The sequence below is a fragment of the Amblyraja radiata genome, chromosome 28 (assembly GCF_010909765.2).
Source record: "Amblyraja radiata isolate CabotCenter1 chromosome 28, sAmbRad1.1.pri, whole genome shotgun sequence".
Classification (NCBI taxonomy): Eukaryota; Metazoa; Chordata; class Chondrichthyes; order Rajiformes; family Rajidae; genus Amblyraja; species Amblyraja radiata.
This window is the reverse complement of record NC_045983.1, coordinates 30,251,359-30,267,513: the sequence shown is the minus strand read 5'-3', so window position 1 is coordinate 30,267,513 and position 16,155 is coordinate 30,251,359. Positions and strand designations below refer to the sequence as shown.

At 41.2% G+C, this 16,155-nt stretch overlaps 1 protein-coding gene across 3 annotated transcripts in view; it reads left to right on the top strand.

Moving 5' to 3' along the window:
* Positions 1-2,639: 2,639 nt before the first annotated feature.
* usp32 (ubiquitin specific peptidase 32) overlaps positions 2,640-16,155 on the top strand; it is a 113,888-nt gene continuing 100,372 nt past the window's right edge. The window contains exons 1-2 of one of the 3 annotated variants that reach the window (XM_033046203.1): positions 2,640-2,893; positions 10,944-11,071. In XM_033046203.1, the coding sequence (XP_032902094.1) occupies positions 2,836-2,893; positions 10,944-11,071 (186 nt within the window). In that variant the 5' untranslated portion in view covers positions 2,640-2,835. The remainder of the gene's footprint in view (positions 2,894-10,943; positions 11,072-16,155) is intronic. The other 2 variants (XM_033046206.1, XM_033046204.1) reach the window with 2 other exon arrangements.

The following is a 16,155-nucleotide window of genomic DNA, read 5'->3' as shown; positions in this document are numbered from 1 at the left end:
AAGGCCTTGAATAATAGTTATAGTAGTTTAAAAATCAATCTCTAAACCCGCGACAGCCAGCAACCGCAGGGTCTCATAAAGCAAATAGCAGAAGTTAGGTTGTATATTTTTACATTAAAAAGGGCTTCTAAAGATCCATTTATACTAAGTTTAATATTGCGAGTAGCTCAATTTGGGCCCATTATATCGCGCAGTATTTTTCTCGGCATTTGGGGCACAAATCTACCGCAATGTGAACGTTCTAAACCAGCGCGTTCCACAGAGACCCACTGGAAAGCTGATTTAAATGGGCATTTATTTACAGCAATTAAACACTAAATTCCTTCCATTTGGCCTATAAATTAATGTAAATGAGATTTAAAATCATGTTTTATTGTGAATTATTTGTGAATATTATTTGGACATTTAGGCTATTTAAAAATGTTAATCATTTATTAAGAAATGGATAGATGTTTAGATCTAGTAATTGAAGTCTGAAATTAGCTACAATTAGGTAACTAACTAATTATATGCTTTAATTTCAGGTCATCCAAGTAAGATTATTTTATATTTGTTTCAGAATGCTTCAATCTATGATAACTGAAAATTTCATTCAGTTCTCTTAATTTTTAAGAAAGTTATGGGCTTTTGACTGTTCACGATCACAGCTTTTTTGTTATGTCCATAGAAAATCAATAGGGAACAAGATGCTCATTTCCCAGTATGAAAATGGCCATAACTTTTTAAATACTTGAGATATGAAAGTGAATTAGGTGTCAAATTAAACTTATTTTTATGCTTTATCTGATGGGATAAATTACAGACTTGATTTTTAAAATCTCAAAATTTTGTAACATTGCTACACTAAGTCCACTTACATTTGAGTAGACATGTGTTCAGTGTTATTCGCAGCTCAGAGAAACGTGACCCTCTGCCTTCATCCATCATGAAGAGAATGTGAGGCACACCACTTCCTGGTTTTATAGTCCCTCCCCCCTGCCGCCAACAGGGGCAGCAGAGAGAATGGGGAATTTTGTAAAAACATTAATATCTCTGTCATTTTTCATCGTCGGAAAAAATCCTCGGCACACATACGGCGGAGGGGGGCTCTGAGCAAGGTGGCCAAAAATGACGGCCGTAGGTGGCGGCGTTCTCTCGGAAATCGCAGCACAGATGGCCAAAACCGGTCAAGAACAGACTTTTAGTAATATAGATATAATAATATATAACATATTTTTATATGTTATTGACGTTTAAAACTTTAAAAAAAGAAAACCACGCATACGCAGATTGGTCTCCTCTACTGTCAGTCAACAGCACAGCCGGGACGGCGACGCCCTTTCCTGCACTCTCCCCCCTCACTCACAAACTCCTCTCTCCCCTCCTTACAGTAACTTGTCTACCGTCTCCCCCACCACCGGCGGCGGACACAGGGGGGGGTGGGGTTCAGTGGAGGCCCTGGTCCAGTCTCTTTCTCTCCCTCACTCAGCCCTCTCCCCCACCCGCCCTCTGCCCGTCTACCTGTCCTCCCAGGTGAATGGCTGCGACCGTCCGTCTCCTCCGCCAATGCGGTAACTCACCCTCACGGCCCTCTCGGAGAACTTCTCCACCAGCTCGTCGAAACTCGTGGTGCCCACCGTGACGAATTCCGACTCCATCCCCCCCCCCCCCACCCCCGTGGCCTGGCCCGGCCTCGGCAGCCGCAGGCGGGTGGGCAGGACAGAGACGGGCCGAGCGGCGTCTGAGCCGGAGTGCGCAGAGGGAGAGTTGGATTGCAGGGTGGCCGAGCAGTTTGCGCGGAGTTTTAGCAATTCACACACACGATGCAAACTGGTCCAATCGTCAATTCAACGGGATCTAAACCACAGTTAACAATGAATGACCTGTGGAGGAAGGAACTGCAGATGCTGCTTTTTATGGAGGGAGGGAGTGAGGGGAAAGGAGAGGGAGGGAGGGATTGGGGGAGGGGAGGAGAAAGATCCTGAGGTGAGGAGGGAGAGTGGGGAGAATGAGGGAGAGGAGGGCGTAGGGAGGGAGGGGGAGAAAGTGGGGGAGGTGAGAGGGGGGGAGGTAGGGAGTCGGGAATAGAGGGAGAGGAGGGCAGTGGGGGTGGTCAGGAGGGGTAGTGGGGGGGGGGGATAGGGATGAGGAGTGGGGTATAGAGGGATAGGAGGGGGGAGGGAGGGGAGAGGAGTTATGGAGAGAGTGAGGTGAGGGAGGGATGGGGGAGGGGAAAGAAGAGGGAGGGTGAAGAGGAGAGGTATGGAGTGCTGGGGATGAGGGGAAATGAGCCGCGCCTGTGCATTAGGGGGCTATGCGTGAGTGGTGGAATATTGCGTTGGGGGAGCGGGTGAGTGGTGGAATCTTGCGTTGGGGGAGCAGCTCCAACGGGTCTGAACTTAGTCTAGTCATAAAATTCATTCGACTGACAATAACACACTTGACCAAGATCTTTGCTCTTGACTCTCGAGCCGCAGCCGTTGCCCGCGGAGACCCACGTGACGCGGCGCGCGGACGGGTCTGCCGTGCCGTGCCGTTGCCCTCGGAGACCAGGTGACGTAAAGCGCGGGCGGGGTTGCCGTTGCCCTCGTGGACCACGTGACGTGGCCGCGCTGTGTCCTCGGAGACCACGTGACGCGGCGACGCGCGCCCGCGCGGCCGTTGCCCTCTGAGACCACGTGACGCGGCGCGCGAGCGGGGCGGGGTTGGGGTTGGCGGGGGGGGAGAGGGAGTCACGTGATTCAGTTATGGAGGTTGTGGACAAACCCGAGGCCGGTTTCCGACTGAGGAGGAAAAGTCGGAGCTGAGAGAGAGCAAGAGCAAGAGCAAGAGCAAACCGAGTGAAATGACGGGAACATGGGTGCCAAGGAATCAAGGATAGGATTCCTTTCCTACGACGAAGCGGTGAAACGAGGTGAGGGATGGAGAACGGGTGTTTAAAAAAAAAATTGTGTTTACTTTTAAAAAGGGGGAATTAAATACAAACCTGCTCCCAATGTTGGGGCTCCCTCCTTGTGAACTGTGAACAGCGGCATTGAATGGCGTTACTCCACCATGAGAGGAATGACAGGCATGTTACCCGCGTCAGTGAAAACAGGGAAACTCCGTCTTTCGGGGCGGGGGGACTTTGTCCAACATGACGCTGATTTGCTGTTTTTGTTTAAAATCGGGGTTTTTAAATGTATGAATTGACAGCTGCCAGAGAGAATTATGAATAACCGTGCTCCCCCTGCACCATCTCCCTTTTATTATGTTTTTTTAATCAAATATTTGTATGCGCCTATATATAAACCGGGTATTAAAGGGCGGGTCCGTGCCTCTGTTGATCAGTGGTTTTTATTACATTTTTTTAATGGATTTGCATGAGGAGGGGTGTTTATGTTTTTATTTATTTTTGGAAAAATATGAATAATGGGGTTTAAATAACCACAATCTGTCATGGGATTAGGGTGTTCTCATAACCACAGATTTCTCAACACTTCGCTGCCAATTTGGAGGGCGCACATGTATTTGTATGAGTGGGACATTTCCATCCTTGCAACATTTCAAAACATGATGTTTGTGATTATTAAAGCCTGTATTTCACCAGCAGCCAACGATACTTTAGTCTTAATACCAGATTGTCAACACCAGACTGGCCAAGCTTGCCTACCTGTCTCTAAAATCCGAGCATTAATCTTTACACGATTGGAGCTGCCAGGACGAAATGTCAACGATTTGAGGGGGGATCGCGGCCCAGAGTGACGCAGATTTGTGGACACCATTGAGTTCTACATCAAACTGTCACTTTCCGATGGATTCTTTGTGATTTAGCTGCTTCCGCAACTCCTTAAATGCATTGTAAGAAATAAGATTCGTGATCCTCATCTTATTGTCCAATATGGGGAGGAAGGTAAACCATACTCCTAATCTGTAGTGGAATTATCAAGTCATTTTCCAGTTGCGACGTAGTAGCCTTTTAAATTGAAAACTTACCGAATATACCGTGGTAATAATTTGATGAACAAACGGTTATTATTAATCGTTAGTAACCGATTATATTCTGGAAGTTACCTTTGGAATTTCGTTTTGGAATTAAAGGAACAGTCCCTGTGGGATGAGATATTGGTCCTGGAGTATATATTTTTTATATCATGTGGTATGAAGTTACATGAAATAATTTAAATTGGGAACATTTACCAAACGTTTTGGGAAATTGAAGAACCTACGAACTCTTCAAGAATCAAGAGTGTTTAATTGTCATGTACCAACAATAGAATAAGGATATTCTTACTTGCAGCAGCATAACAGGCCTGTAAACACCATACGCATAATTACTATCTAAAAAAAACAAAAAGACAATAAATTAATAATCACAACGCTGGTGCAAAAATCCCAAAGTTCTTAGTTCAAAGATGGTCTATAGAAGTTAATAGGTAATGTTCAAGGTGGTTGTTGGGGGGGAAAGCTATTCTTGAACCTGGCAGTCACTCTTGTTCTCTGTGTAAAGAAGCTGCAATGTTAAGATTTGGATTATATTCTAAATAACTTCCTATTGCAGCTTCTCTAGTTTGATATGTTGCTCTTTGGATCATTGCCCTTCATATATCACACTAATAATTTGTGCCTGACATTTTTAATTGGGCTGTCTTTTGATTGGTAAGTATCAAAGCTATTCTGCAATTTCTCCTGTTAAGCATAGATTCTAGGCAGTTGTAAGTGAAGCCATTTCCTCTGGTTATGTTTGGATGATGCAAGTAAACCCAAGTGAGATTTGTTATTTAGGTTTGGGTTAGGTTTATTGTTGTCGTGTGTACTGAGATACAGTAAAAAGGTTTCTTTTCCTATGCTGCCCAATCAAATCAGATAATACTATACATGAATACAATCAAGTCAAGTTGAAGTACAATAAGTAGAACAAAGGGAAATATACCGAGAGCAGAACATAATTCACAGCATTATAGCTTAACAGTTACAGAGACAAAGTCCAATGTCCACAATGAGGTATGTTGGAGAATTGAGACTGTGTACATTGTACTTGTATTTATCTGAGGAAGTAAATCATGAGCAACTCTTAAGATAGGCCATTGTTCTAGTTTCCTAATGATTTCCCATTGAATTTTAATAGTGATTGTTTTGGGTTCCATGTTTTACTGTTTTTTTTCTTGTGAGGAATTGTCCAGCTCAGTGTTTGTAGGGTACAATAGTTTCAGAAGGATTATTGTAGTAAATATCAATCCATCGCAGAATGTGGTGGACCATCGATTTAGATAATAACCCAAAATCCTACACTTTACCATTGATATTGGTTCTAATTGCTGAGAATTACATCGTGAGTTACTTTGGCAGTTTAATGTGCATGAGGACTGCCATTAATTGTCCAATTTCATTGCAATTGCAGCAATACATCCCAAGTTTTTAGGTGGAAAGAATAGTACCAACAAACCAAACATTAAAGGGAATAATGGGGAAAGAAAGAATTGGGAAGCTATAATCAGTTGTTGATCATTGTTTCATTGGTATTTTATTATCATAGGTGCAGTAATTCTTTTTTTGCCTACAGTTCAGTAAAAATCGTGCTATGCGTAAGCACAATCAAATGTAAGTACAAGAGTGTAGGAATAATGGATTCCTGAGAACAGGAATAGATTCCTGAAAATACGGAAACAGTACACGAGTCACCAAGTTTCCGGCGTCATTTTGTATGACTCGAGTCTTAAGTTGTTAAAAATGTAGAGTCTTAACTTGGATCAGGTTGGATTTTCATTGTGAGATGAATTTCACCTAAACAAGAATCTGAATGATCAACCACATTTAGTAACTGAGGTTTTTACATCATAGTCTGGTTCAAATAAGATATTGCTAATAATTATCTTGAACTTTATGTTAAGAGTTGCTCATGATTTACTTTTAATAAAACAAAGCTGAAGGGGAATAATAGAGAAGGAATGAATTTGCTTTTATGTGATCCTCCACATATCCTTGATGTCACATATGCAGTTCAGAAACAGTGCTTTCATTGGTTATGTCATGTGATTGTGCTAGTTTGTGCCATTCAGGCTGTAATGAAGGATGATGTGACAGAAAAACAGATGATGTTTTCATGTTGGTTAAGGCTTTAAATACAAGAAAAATGAAATTGAAAAGCGCTTGGAAAACTTTCAAATCCATCTGAAAGGATACATGGGTTTCTTCTGAAAGGCTGTAAGGCCGCTTTTCAAGAGTGCTGTGCTGGTTTAAAAAAATGCAACTGTTGAATGCTAAGGTAGGGAATTAATATCATGAATCCTACATCCTAACTTGTATCCTTTGGTCATCATTCCTGAAGACTAATTTGTGTTGGAGTTAGACATAGTAAATTCTGGCATTTTATGTCAGGACTTAAATACCTACATGTCAATATTATCTAGAATTATTCTGCCATCGGCCCATTCATCCACTCTTCCTCTTGTATGGACAAGCCTACCAGCGAGAAGGAAAGCAAGGGCTACATGAAGTTGGAGAAGTCAATGTTCATACCGCTGGGGTGTAAGCTACCCAAGCGAAATATGAGGTGCTGTTCCTCCAATTTGCGCTGGGGCTCACTCTGACAATGGAGGAGGCCCAGGTCAGTGTGGGAATGGGAGGGGGAGTTAAAGTCTTGAGCAACTGGGAAATCAGGTAGGTTTAGGCGGACTAAGCGGAGGTGTTCAGCGAAATGATCGCCGTGCCTGCGCTGGGTCTCACCGATATACAGGAGTCCACACCTGGAACACTGTATACAGTAGATGCGGATCCAAGATTTGCTTAATCCTCTTACAACATTTGTGAGCCATTGGGGGTTTATAATGGCAATCCAATACCCTTGCTGTCATTTTTTTCCAAATTTTACTTAATCTAGGTGATGTTTTTCATGAAACTGAATATTAATTATTTGCTGCATTGAAGGAATTTGATTTGTATTCACCTGATTACTGGTGCAGGAGCACGGAAGCTGCATTGTTTTCTCTTGTGCTTTCAAGCTTCCATCATCTGCATCATTTTACTTTGACATTGTATATGACTTTAACCATGCCACTTTTCTTTTTCAGGGGAGGCTTTTGTATTTAATTTTCAGTTTCCTCACAATATAGCATGTTTATCCTATGAGGTATTTTCTTTCAAAACGTACCATCCAAAATACATGTGGATAAAACCAAACTTCTGAAAAGGGATGTGGTGTAATGTACTTATGCAGTGTAACAAATTGTAATTTTAGTTTTACGTTTTGTTCTTTCCATTCCAAAACGTCAAGTTCTCCAGTAGGAATAAATTGAGGAAGGGAAGCAAACAGGATCAGTGTAGATAATGGGCTGAATCACTTGGGTGAATGCTGGAATTTCTGTTTCAGTACAACGAAGTTCAGGATTCCCTCATGAATGCAAACGCCTTGATCTGACTCATCACGTAGACAAACTCCTACCTCCAGTGTGATGTTGGCCTCATCATGAAGTGTGGCGTGGAGTACAAACATGTCAGTTCCAAAGCCCTAGTACCCATTTAACCTGCCTTGTGTTAGCAGTGGGTACATATTTTAATTGATTGAGTTTGGTTAAATATTTTCAATTTTGTATGATTTTTTGATTTTACTTATTAAATTGTATTACTTTTTGATTGTGAAATATTCTGTTTTTTACAAATGAAGATTATACTTACGATTGAGGTGACTCCTTCCTGGCATGAGATTCTGGGCTCATGTCAGTAATATAACTATAATATTATTCTTCATACAAAAGGCGCAATGATAAAATAGAAGCAGGGAATTGGTAGGAAGACATAATTCAGTGGATTATATCCACAAATTAACAATCCTAAACTGGAAAATTATATTACAGCGGCAGTACATTCACACCTTTTTATTTGTTTTTCAACACATGACCAAAATCTGTAGATTTTAATACTGAAGTGGTTATTTAAAAATCCTGCTGAACGTGGGAGTTGCATTTTCAACTGACAGAAATTACTCTGGCAGATGACAAGTTTTGAAAGGATATTATTCATTTATGTTTTGTTTTAAATTCCAGGCCATATTTTAAACTTTATATTCATTTAATTTCTATGTTGTAGTGCAGTGTAATAGTCAGTTTGGGATTGTGCATTGTTGTGAGATTATTATCAAACTTGCTGATGTTTTGAATCTTGATCAGCTAAATGTAAAATGGAATTTCAATTGTGCATTACAAATCTGTTTTCATTTAAGGAAGATGCTTCAAAGTTATTGCTGTGAATGATCTGTCAGTGCAGCATTGTGTGCAGTTTTGCTTTTGAATTGTTAAATAATGGCAAGTGTTTACATTGATTTGTGTAAAAATCTATTTGGAAATTTTTTGACATCCTGTGAAGTATTTGGCACACGTTTTCAATTTTGCAATTATAATGAAAGACATTGAAATCTGTCACGCATAGAGAATTGAAATGCATTTTATTCCACAATATGTATCTGTTCTCAACCAGTTTTGGCTGCTAACAACAAAAGTAAACAACAAATGATTATCTTGAAATTCAAGCATTCTACATAGTAACATTTTAAGATTACACTGATTATTAATAACCACTTTCTGTTATTTGCACTTTACCAGTTTATTTATTCATGTGTGTATATATTTATATCATGGTATATGGACACATTTATCTGTTTTGTAGTAAATGCCTACTATTTTCTGTGTGCTTAAGCAAAGCAAGAATTTCATTGTCCTATACAGGGACACATGACAATAAACTCACTTGAACTTGAACTTAAGACTGCTACCTCCTCCCATGTTACTCTGTATCTTCATCAATTAAATATTTAGCCCTGACTTTTAAACATCTTACCTGTCCGTTTGCCATGTTACATTTAATGGAAAAATAAATCATTAAGAATTTTGAAATACAGTGAAACTTCGATAATCTGCTCTCTGGATCAGCATCTGACATAGTGGGTGATGTTTACTATGTTACTTAAACTCTCCGAGGACTCGTTCCCACGTTCTTTTTACATGCACCAGAGCCCTATTTTTGTATACCTTTAAACGCCATGTTTCCTGCACTCCTAAACTCCATGGATACACTAAAAACATTATTGCATTGTCATGTAACATTTAAAACAAAACAAATGAAAGTGGTTTAGACAATAGACAAGAGATGCAGGAGTAGGCCATTTGGCCCTCTGAGCCAGCACCGCCATTCAATGTGATCATGGCTGATCATCCCCAGTCAGTACCCCGTTCCTGCCTTCTCCCCATATCCCCTGACTCGGCTATCTTTTAAGAGCCCTATCTAGCTCTCTCTTGAAAGTATCCAGAGAATTGGCCTCCACCACCCTCTGAGGCAGAGAATTCCACAGACTCACAACTCTCTGTGTGAAAAAATGTTTCCTCATCTCTTTTCTAAATGGCTTGCCCCTTATTCTTAAACTGTGGCCCCTGGTTCTGGACTTCCCTAACATCAGGAACATGTTTCCTGCGTCTAGTGTGTCCAAACCCTCAATAATCTTATGTTTCATTAAGATCCCCTCTCATCCTTCTAAATTCCAGAGTATACAAGCCCAGCTGCTCCATTCTCTCAGCATATGCCAGTCCCGCCATCCTGGGAATTAACCTTGTAAACCCTCCCTCATATGCTGCACTCCCTCAATAGCATGAATGTCCTTCCTCAAATTAGGGGACCAAAACTGCACACAATACTCCAGGTGTGGTCTCACTGGGGCACTGTATAACTGCAGAATGACCTCTTTGCTCCTATACTCATCTCCTCTTGTTATGAAGGCCAACGTGCCATTTGCTTTCTTCACTGCCTGCTGTACCTGCATGCTTACTTTCATTGACTTATGAACAAGGACCCCCAGATCCCGTTGCACTTCCCCTTTTCCCAACTTGACACCATTTAGATAATCTGCCTTCCTGTTTTTGCTACCAAAGTGCTACCTCACATTGAGATGCTAATAGGAGTTGCATCCAAAGTCTGAAACCTGAAACAAAAATAGAATGCTGGAAGCACTCATTAGGTCAGCCAGCATCTCTGGGAGGACAAACAATTTATGTTTTCAGTCCAAGATCCTTCACCAGACTGCATTTGCTGACCTACATTGGCTCTTGGCACAGCTTCAATTGTTAATGTTCTTATCATTGCTCTCATATTATTTCATTGTATCACCTCTCTCTATCGAAGTTATTTCTTAAGGTAGACACAAAATGCTGGAGTAACTCAGCGGGACAGGCAGCATCTCTAGAGAGAAGGAATGGGTGACATTTCGGGTCGAGACTGTTCTTCCTTGTGAATATGACAATAAACTTGACGTGGCTTTCTTTGTGATTGCATCAATATGTTGGGCCCCATGACAGATCATCAGATATATGTACACCCTGGAATTTTAAGCTGCTGACTCCCTCTGACATGCCAATGAAGACTGGTGCACAGTTCCCCTGCTTTCCCTTCCTGAAATCAATAATCAGCTTCTTGGTCTTGCTAAAGTTTGCGGCAAGATTGTTTTCTGTCACCACTCAACCAGTTTGTTGATCTCCCTCCTAACTCTGACTCATTACCTGAATTCTGTCCTAAAATAGTGATGTTGGCAAATTTAAAGATGGCATTGGAGCTGTGCCTAACTACACAATAACAGGGACATGGCAACTGAAGACGTAGCAGAGAATTGAATAAGTTGTTTCTGAAAGATGCCTCCTAAACAAGTTTACTGTGCCTTTTTATTCCAGGCCTCACTGTATGCAATCTTTTGTATTTGAAGCTTCCTTCTCTATTTGGTTATTGTTGGAATATTTTAGTGAAGATGGTTCTAAGTTGTGTTGCTTTAATTTTGTGACAAATAGCACCAGCTCCCACACACAATATGAAGAATTCAGAATGTTTTTCCTCTTCTTTGTAATTAAATATAAATGTGACAAAACTGATTGGAAGCCTAAATGTCAACTCCTAGTTTTACAGCTTTGTGCGGAATATGTGTAATAACTGATATTTCTATTTCAATACAGTTACGGATGTAGAACTAAAAAGATTGAAAGATGCTTTCAAGAGAACGAGTGGACTTTCTTGTTATATGAACCAACAAGCCTTTGTCAGGGAAGTACTTGGCGATGGAGTTCCACCCAAAGTTGCAGAAGTAAGTGTTTACATGTTTCAAAATAATAGTTCCTGCAAAGCTTGAATGAAATGGTGTAAGAAGAGTCCATCAATTTGAAATGTAAGGATGTTGATATTGTGATATAAGCTATAAGGCAAGGTTTGGCATTATTTTAATCTTTAACAAATACATAAATTAAAATTTAACATTAGGCTATTTAAATGGTAGACCAAAGCGACTGCAGACGCTGGAATCTTGAGCAAAGCAAAGTGCTGGAGGAACCAGGGAGTCGGGCAGCATCTGGGGAAGGAGGTGTTTGGATTGGGACCCTTGTTCAGACTGGACGCCGTCTACCCATTCCCTCAGATGCCGGGCTCCTCCATCATTTTGTGTTTTTATATTAATGTTGTAGTATTTGTTTGAAAATTGACTCAAATCTAATCTAGTGCAGCAAAGGGATAATTACAATGTCCAGTGCACATTCATATTCCAGTGCACATTCCTGCCTTAGCTCATCTTTTGGATTCAACATTTTAAGGGAAAGCAATTACAGTGCAATTGGTTATTTTATGTTTAAAATGTAAAACCCTCTGAATTAATGTGACTAAAATCTTGCCATCTTGATGTATCATGATTGCAGCATTTCATTTAAGAGAATGACCCAATGGGATTAAAAACAGCTGAGGTAACAAAAACATTTGCTAATTTATTTTGATTGAAGACTTAAACTTTGTTGTTTTGCTTGAATGGGTCTCGGGGGTAAAGGTGGGTAAGCCATCCAATTCAAAAGAAAATATTTTCACTAAATTAATTAGAAAATAAAATGGATTGGTTGTGTCTTTACAACCAAGCATCTTAAGTTTATATAAAAGCAAAGCACGGTAAACATTATTTAAATTTGTTGGCTATTGTTTTAGAATTTGTTTCTTATCCTACTTGGTTCAATTGGCTTACTTATGAGTTACGAGTTTAGTTTATTGTCACGTGTATCGAGGTACAGTGAAAAAGGTTTTGTTTTGGAGAATCTTCCTTCATATTTGAGAGAGAAATGGGCAAAATATTGCAGGCAGAGTGGTGTTTATACAATGTTGTATGTACTCAGCAGATAGCCGAGCATAAATTAACTACCATAAATTCCATTATTTCATGGCCACTGTTTCTGAGGTCTTCCTGTTTAACACATTTCTTTTGCATTGAAGCCATAAAACTAATACAGAGATATTCTGCCATTTTCCCAAGTTAAAGAAGATTGCATAATGACAAAGTCAAAACAAAATAAAATTGGTTTGTTCTTTGATTCCTAAACACAATTTTAGTTGGATTTTCTGGCAAGTAAAAACTTATTCCATGGACATGAAATGAGAGTTTACATAAGCTAATGGCTGTGATACCGAAGCAAAATAAAACCTTCAAGCTCACAGTATATTCCGACTCTTGAGCTCACTGTAGCTGAAGACCGACCGCTATTTTGCAATTAAGAAATGAGGTTTCACCAGTGCAGAACTGCATCAAAAGTCTTGTACCCAATGTTCATCTTGCCTTTTAATGATCAACATTAGAATGAGGCAATCGATTGGGTAGTTTCCTCTTTATTTCTCATGAAATGCACAGCAAAATCCTAAACATGTTTTATTGCATGTTTTTTTTATTTTTTTAAGATTTTTCACAAGGTTGAATGTATCCCAGAAATGAAAGTCAAATGAGTTTAAATAATTGGTTCTGGTTTAAGATTAAATAATTGGTTCTGGTTCTTTTTCTAAGTTTTGGTGTGACCCTATTTGGCAGTTGATTTCTGTTTTTTTCAATGAGAAAGGGATTGCTACAGTTTGACTTATTTAGTCAGTGATCTTAAAAGTTTAACTTTAATTTGCTTAGGTATTTGGGATTTGCTCCATTTATTGAGAAAAACCAACGGCCACATTTTGGGTCAGAACAAAGAATAGCGATATAAGATTGAGAGGACGTGTGCAGAACAAAGGGAATGACAGTGATAGGATTAGCCAAGATGGCTTAATGGTAGCAGTTACTGTACATTAAGCTTCTTGGTCTGTGTTATGGCGAAACAAGGAATTGCAAATGCTGGAATCTTGATCAAAACACATAGTGTTGGAGGAACTCGAGCAGATCAGGCAACATCTGTGGAGTGAAGAAGGGTCTTGACCAGAAATGTCATCTGCTCATTTCGTCCATGGATGTTGCCTGACCCACTGAGTTCCTCCAGCATTTTGTATTTTAGTCTGTAATGTGTTGTTAATGGCAAGATTGTGGGATCTGCTCAACAGATCTGCTTTATGAGTAGGATATTTTTTTAAACATAATATAAAAAAGAATATAGAAAATGTTGTAAAAAAACCAAAACACGTAGGTAAGGTAGCATCTGAGGAAAGAGAAATAGTTAATATTTCAGGTGAAGAACCCTTAGAGAGGGAGAGAAAAACAAGTTGGTTTTGGTAGCTGTGAAGCTGATGATGGGTCGACCGGGAGGAATTTCTCTGATAAAATTGAATTCATGGTCTTCTATGTTCATATGGGGAGAAGGCAGGCACGGGTTATTGATAGGGGACGGTCAGCCATGATCACAATGAATGGTGGCTCGAAGGGCCGAAGGGCCAAATGGCCTCCTCCTGCACCTATTTTCTATGTTTCTATGTGACAGGCTGAGTATTTGTATAATCTGAGGTGAATTTTCTACTGATGTAATTGCTGCTTCAGTTTAATCAACAATAGCCACTTTCTTTTAGTAACACCTGAAATACCATCTGGCCAGTGAGGGGTGGAGCAGGATGCCCTTTTCACAAGATGCCTTCTTCCATCTGAAACATTGGGATGTGCCTCCAAGGAAAGCAATTGCATAACTTCAACAAAATGTCCTCCTGTTCATTGGGGTAGAGTGAGACAGATTGTGCATATAATAGAATGAAAGGAAATGCCATAACATGAGCTTGACTGCCAGAGGCTTTGCAGTTGTCATTTAGATCCCTCAATTCAGCAGTAACAAACCATAGTACTTACCGTTTTGGCCATTTGAATTATTGAAGAACTCTCAAATAACCTCCGTTGCTTTTTCCTCAAAATGTCAGGCTGCACATTTTCTGCAAAGACTACAACAACAAAAAACACCTAACTAGCACTGGACTCCATTGATTGTTGACACAAGAAACTGCGGGTAAAAAATAAAGTGCTGGCGGTATTCAGCGGGTCAATCTGAAGAAAGGTCCTGACCCAAAATGTTGCCTTCCCATGTCCTCTAGAGATGTTGCCTGACCACCTGACTTATTCCTGCACTTAATGTTCAATTCATGAATATATATTGTCTAGTGTTTGTTGGATATTATTTTTCAAAAAATAGTTGTATTTAAATTGACTAAAGTGAGTTACATAGATACATAGAAAATAGGTGCAGGAGTAGGCCATTCGGCCCTTCGAGCCTGCACCGCCATTCAATATGATCATGGCTGATCATCCAACTCAATATCCCGTACCTGCCTTCTCTCCATACCCCCTGATCCCTTTAGCCACAAGGGCCACATCTAACTCCCTCTTAAATATAGCCAATGAACTGGCCTCAACTACCCTCTGTGGCAGAGAGTTCCAGAGATTCACCACTCTCTGTGTGAAAAAGTTTATTCTCATCTCGGTCCTAAAGGATTTCCCCCTTATCCTTAAGCTGTGACCCCTTGAGTTGCTGAAAGAAAGCATGTTGAATGAAATGTGTAGGAGAGAACTGTAGATGCTGGTTTAAATCGAAGATAGACACAAAATGCTGGAGTAACTCAGCGGGACAGGCAGCAACTGGAGAGAAGGAATGGGTGTTCAAAAGGGTCCTCACCTTTCACCCCACCAGCCGGCAAATACAACACATAATCCTCCGCCATTTCCGCCACCTCCAACGTGACCTCACCACTCGCCACATCTTCCCATCCCCCCCCAATGTCTGCCTTCCGCAAAGACCGCTCCCTCCGCAACTCCCTCGTCAATTCTTCCCTTCCCTCCCGCACCACCCCCTCCCCGGGCACTTTCCGTTGCAACCGCAAGAAATGCAACACCTGTCCCTTCACCTCCCCCCTCGACTCCATTCAAGGTCCCAAGCAGTCGTTCCAGGTGCGACAAAGGTTCACCTGTATCTCCTCCAACCTCATCTACTGCATCCGCTGCTCTAGATGTCAGCTCATTTACATCGGTGAGACCAAGCGTAGGTTGGGCGATCGTTTCGCCGAACACCTCCGCTCAGTCCGCAATAACCTACCTGACCTCCCGGTGGCTCAGCACTTCAACTCCCCCTCCCATTCCCAATCCGACCTCTCTGTCCTGGGTCTCCTCCATTGCCAGAGTGAGCAACAGCGGAAATTGGAGGAACAGCACCTCATATTCCGTCTGGGGTCCTTGCGTCCTTACGGCATCAACATTGAATTCTCCCAATTTGGCTAGCCCGTGCTGTCTCCTCCCCTTCCTTAACCCTCTAGCTGTCTCCTCCCACCCTCCCATCCGCCCGCCCTCGGGCTCCTCCTCCTCCTCCCCTTTTCCTTCTTTCTTTCCCCACCCCCCATCAGTCTGAAGAAGGGTTTCGGCCCGAAACGTCGCCTATTTCCTTCGCTCCATAGATGCTGCTGCACCCGCTGAGTTTCCCCAGCAATTGTGTGTACCTGAGAAGGAATGGGTGATGTTTCAGGTCGAGACCCTTCTTCAGACCGATATCAGAGGAGTGGGAGATGCATAGATAAGGAAGTATACAGATAAGGAAATGTAAGGTGTGAAAACAGGACAAAGGGAATAGAGATCAAGGTAAATGTCGAATAGATCATCTGAAGAAGGGTCTCGACCTGAAATGACACCTATTCCTTCTCTCCAGAGATGCTGCCTGTCCTGAGTTACCAGGGCTGTGGAGTCGATACCCAAAACACCCAACTCCGACTCTGAGTCCTTGATTTCTTGTGTATCCGACTCCGACCCCGAGATATAATAATCCTAAATCTGCTACGATGACATCAAACAAGATGGCATTTCATAAGATCTACATGAATCATCAGGCTACCTTTTAAACCCATGTCTTCAAAGTTTTGAGTCTAATGGTTGTAGCTATGCTATTGCGGCTTTTTTATTGTTAATTCTTGAAAAAAAACACA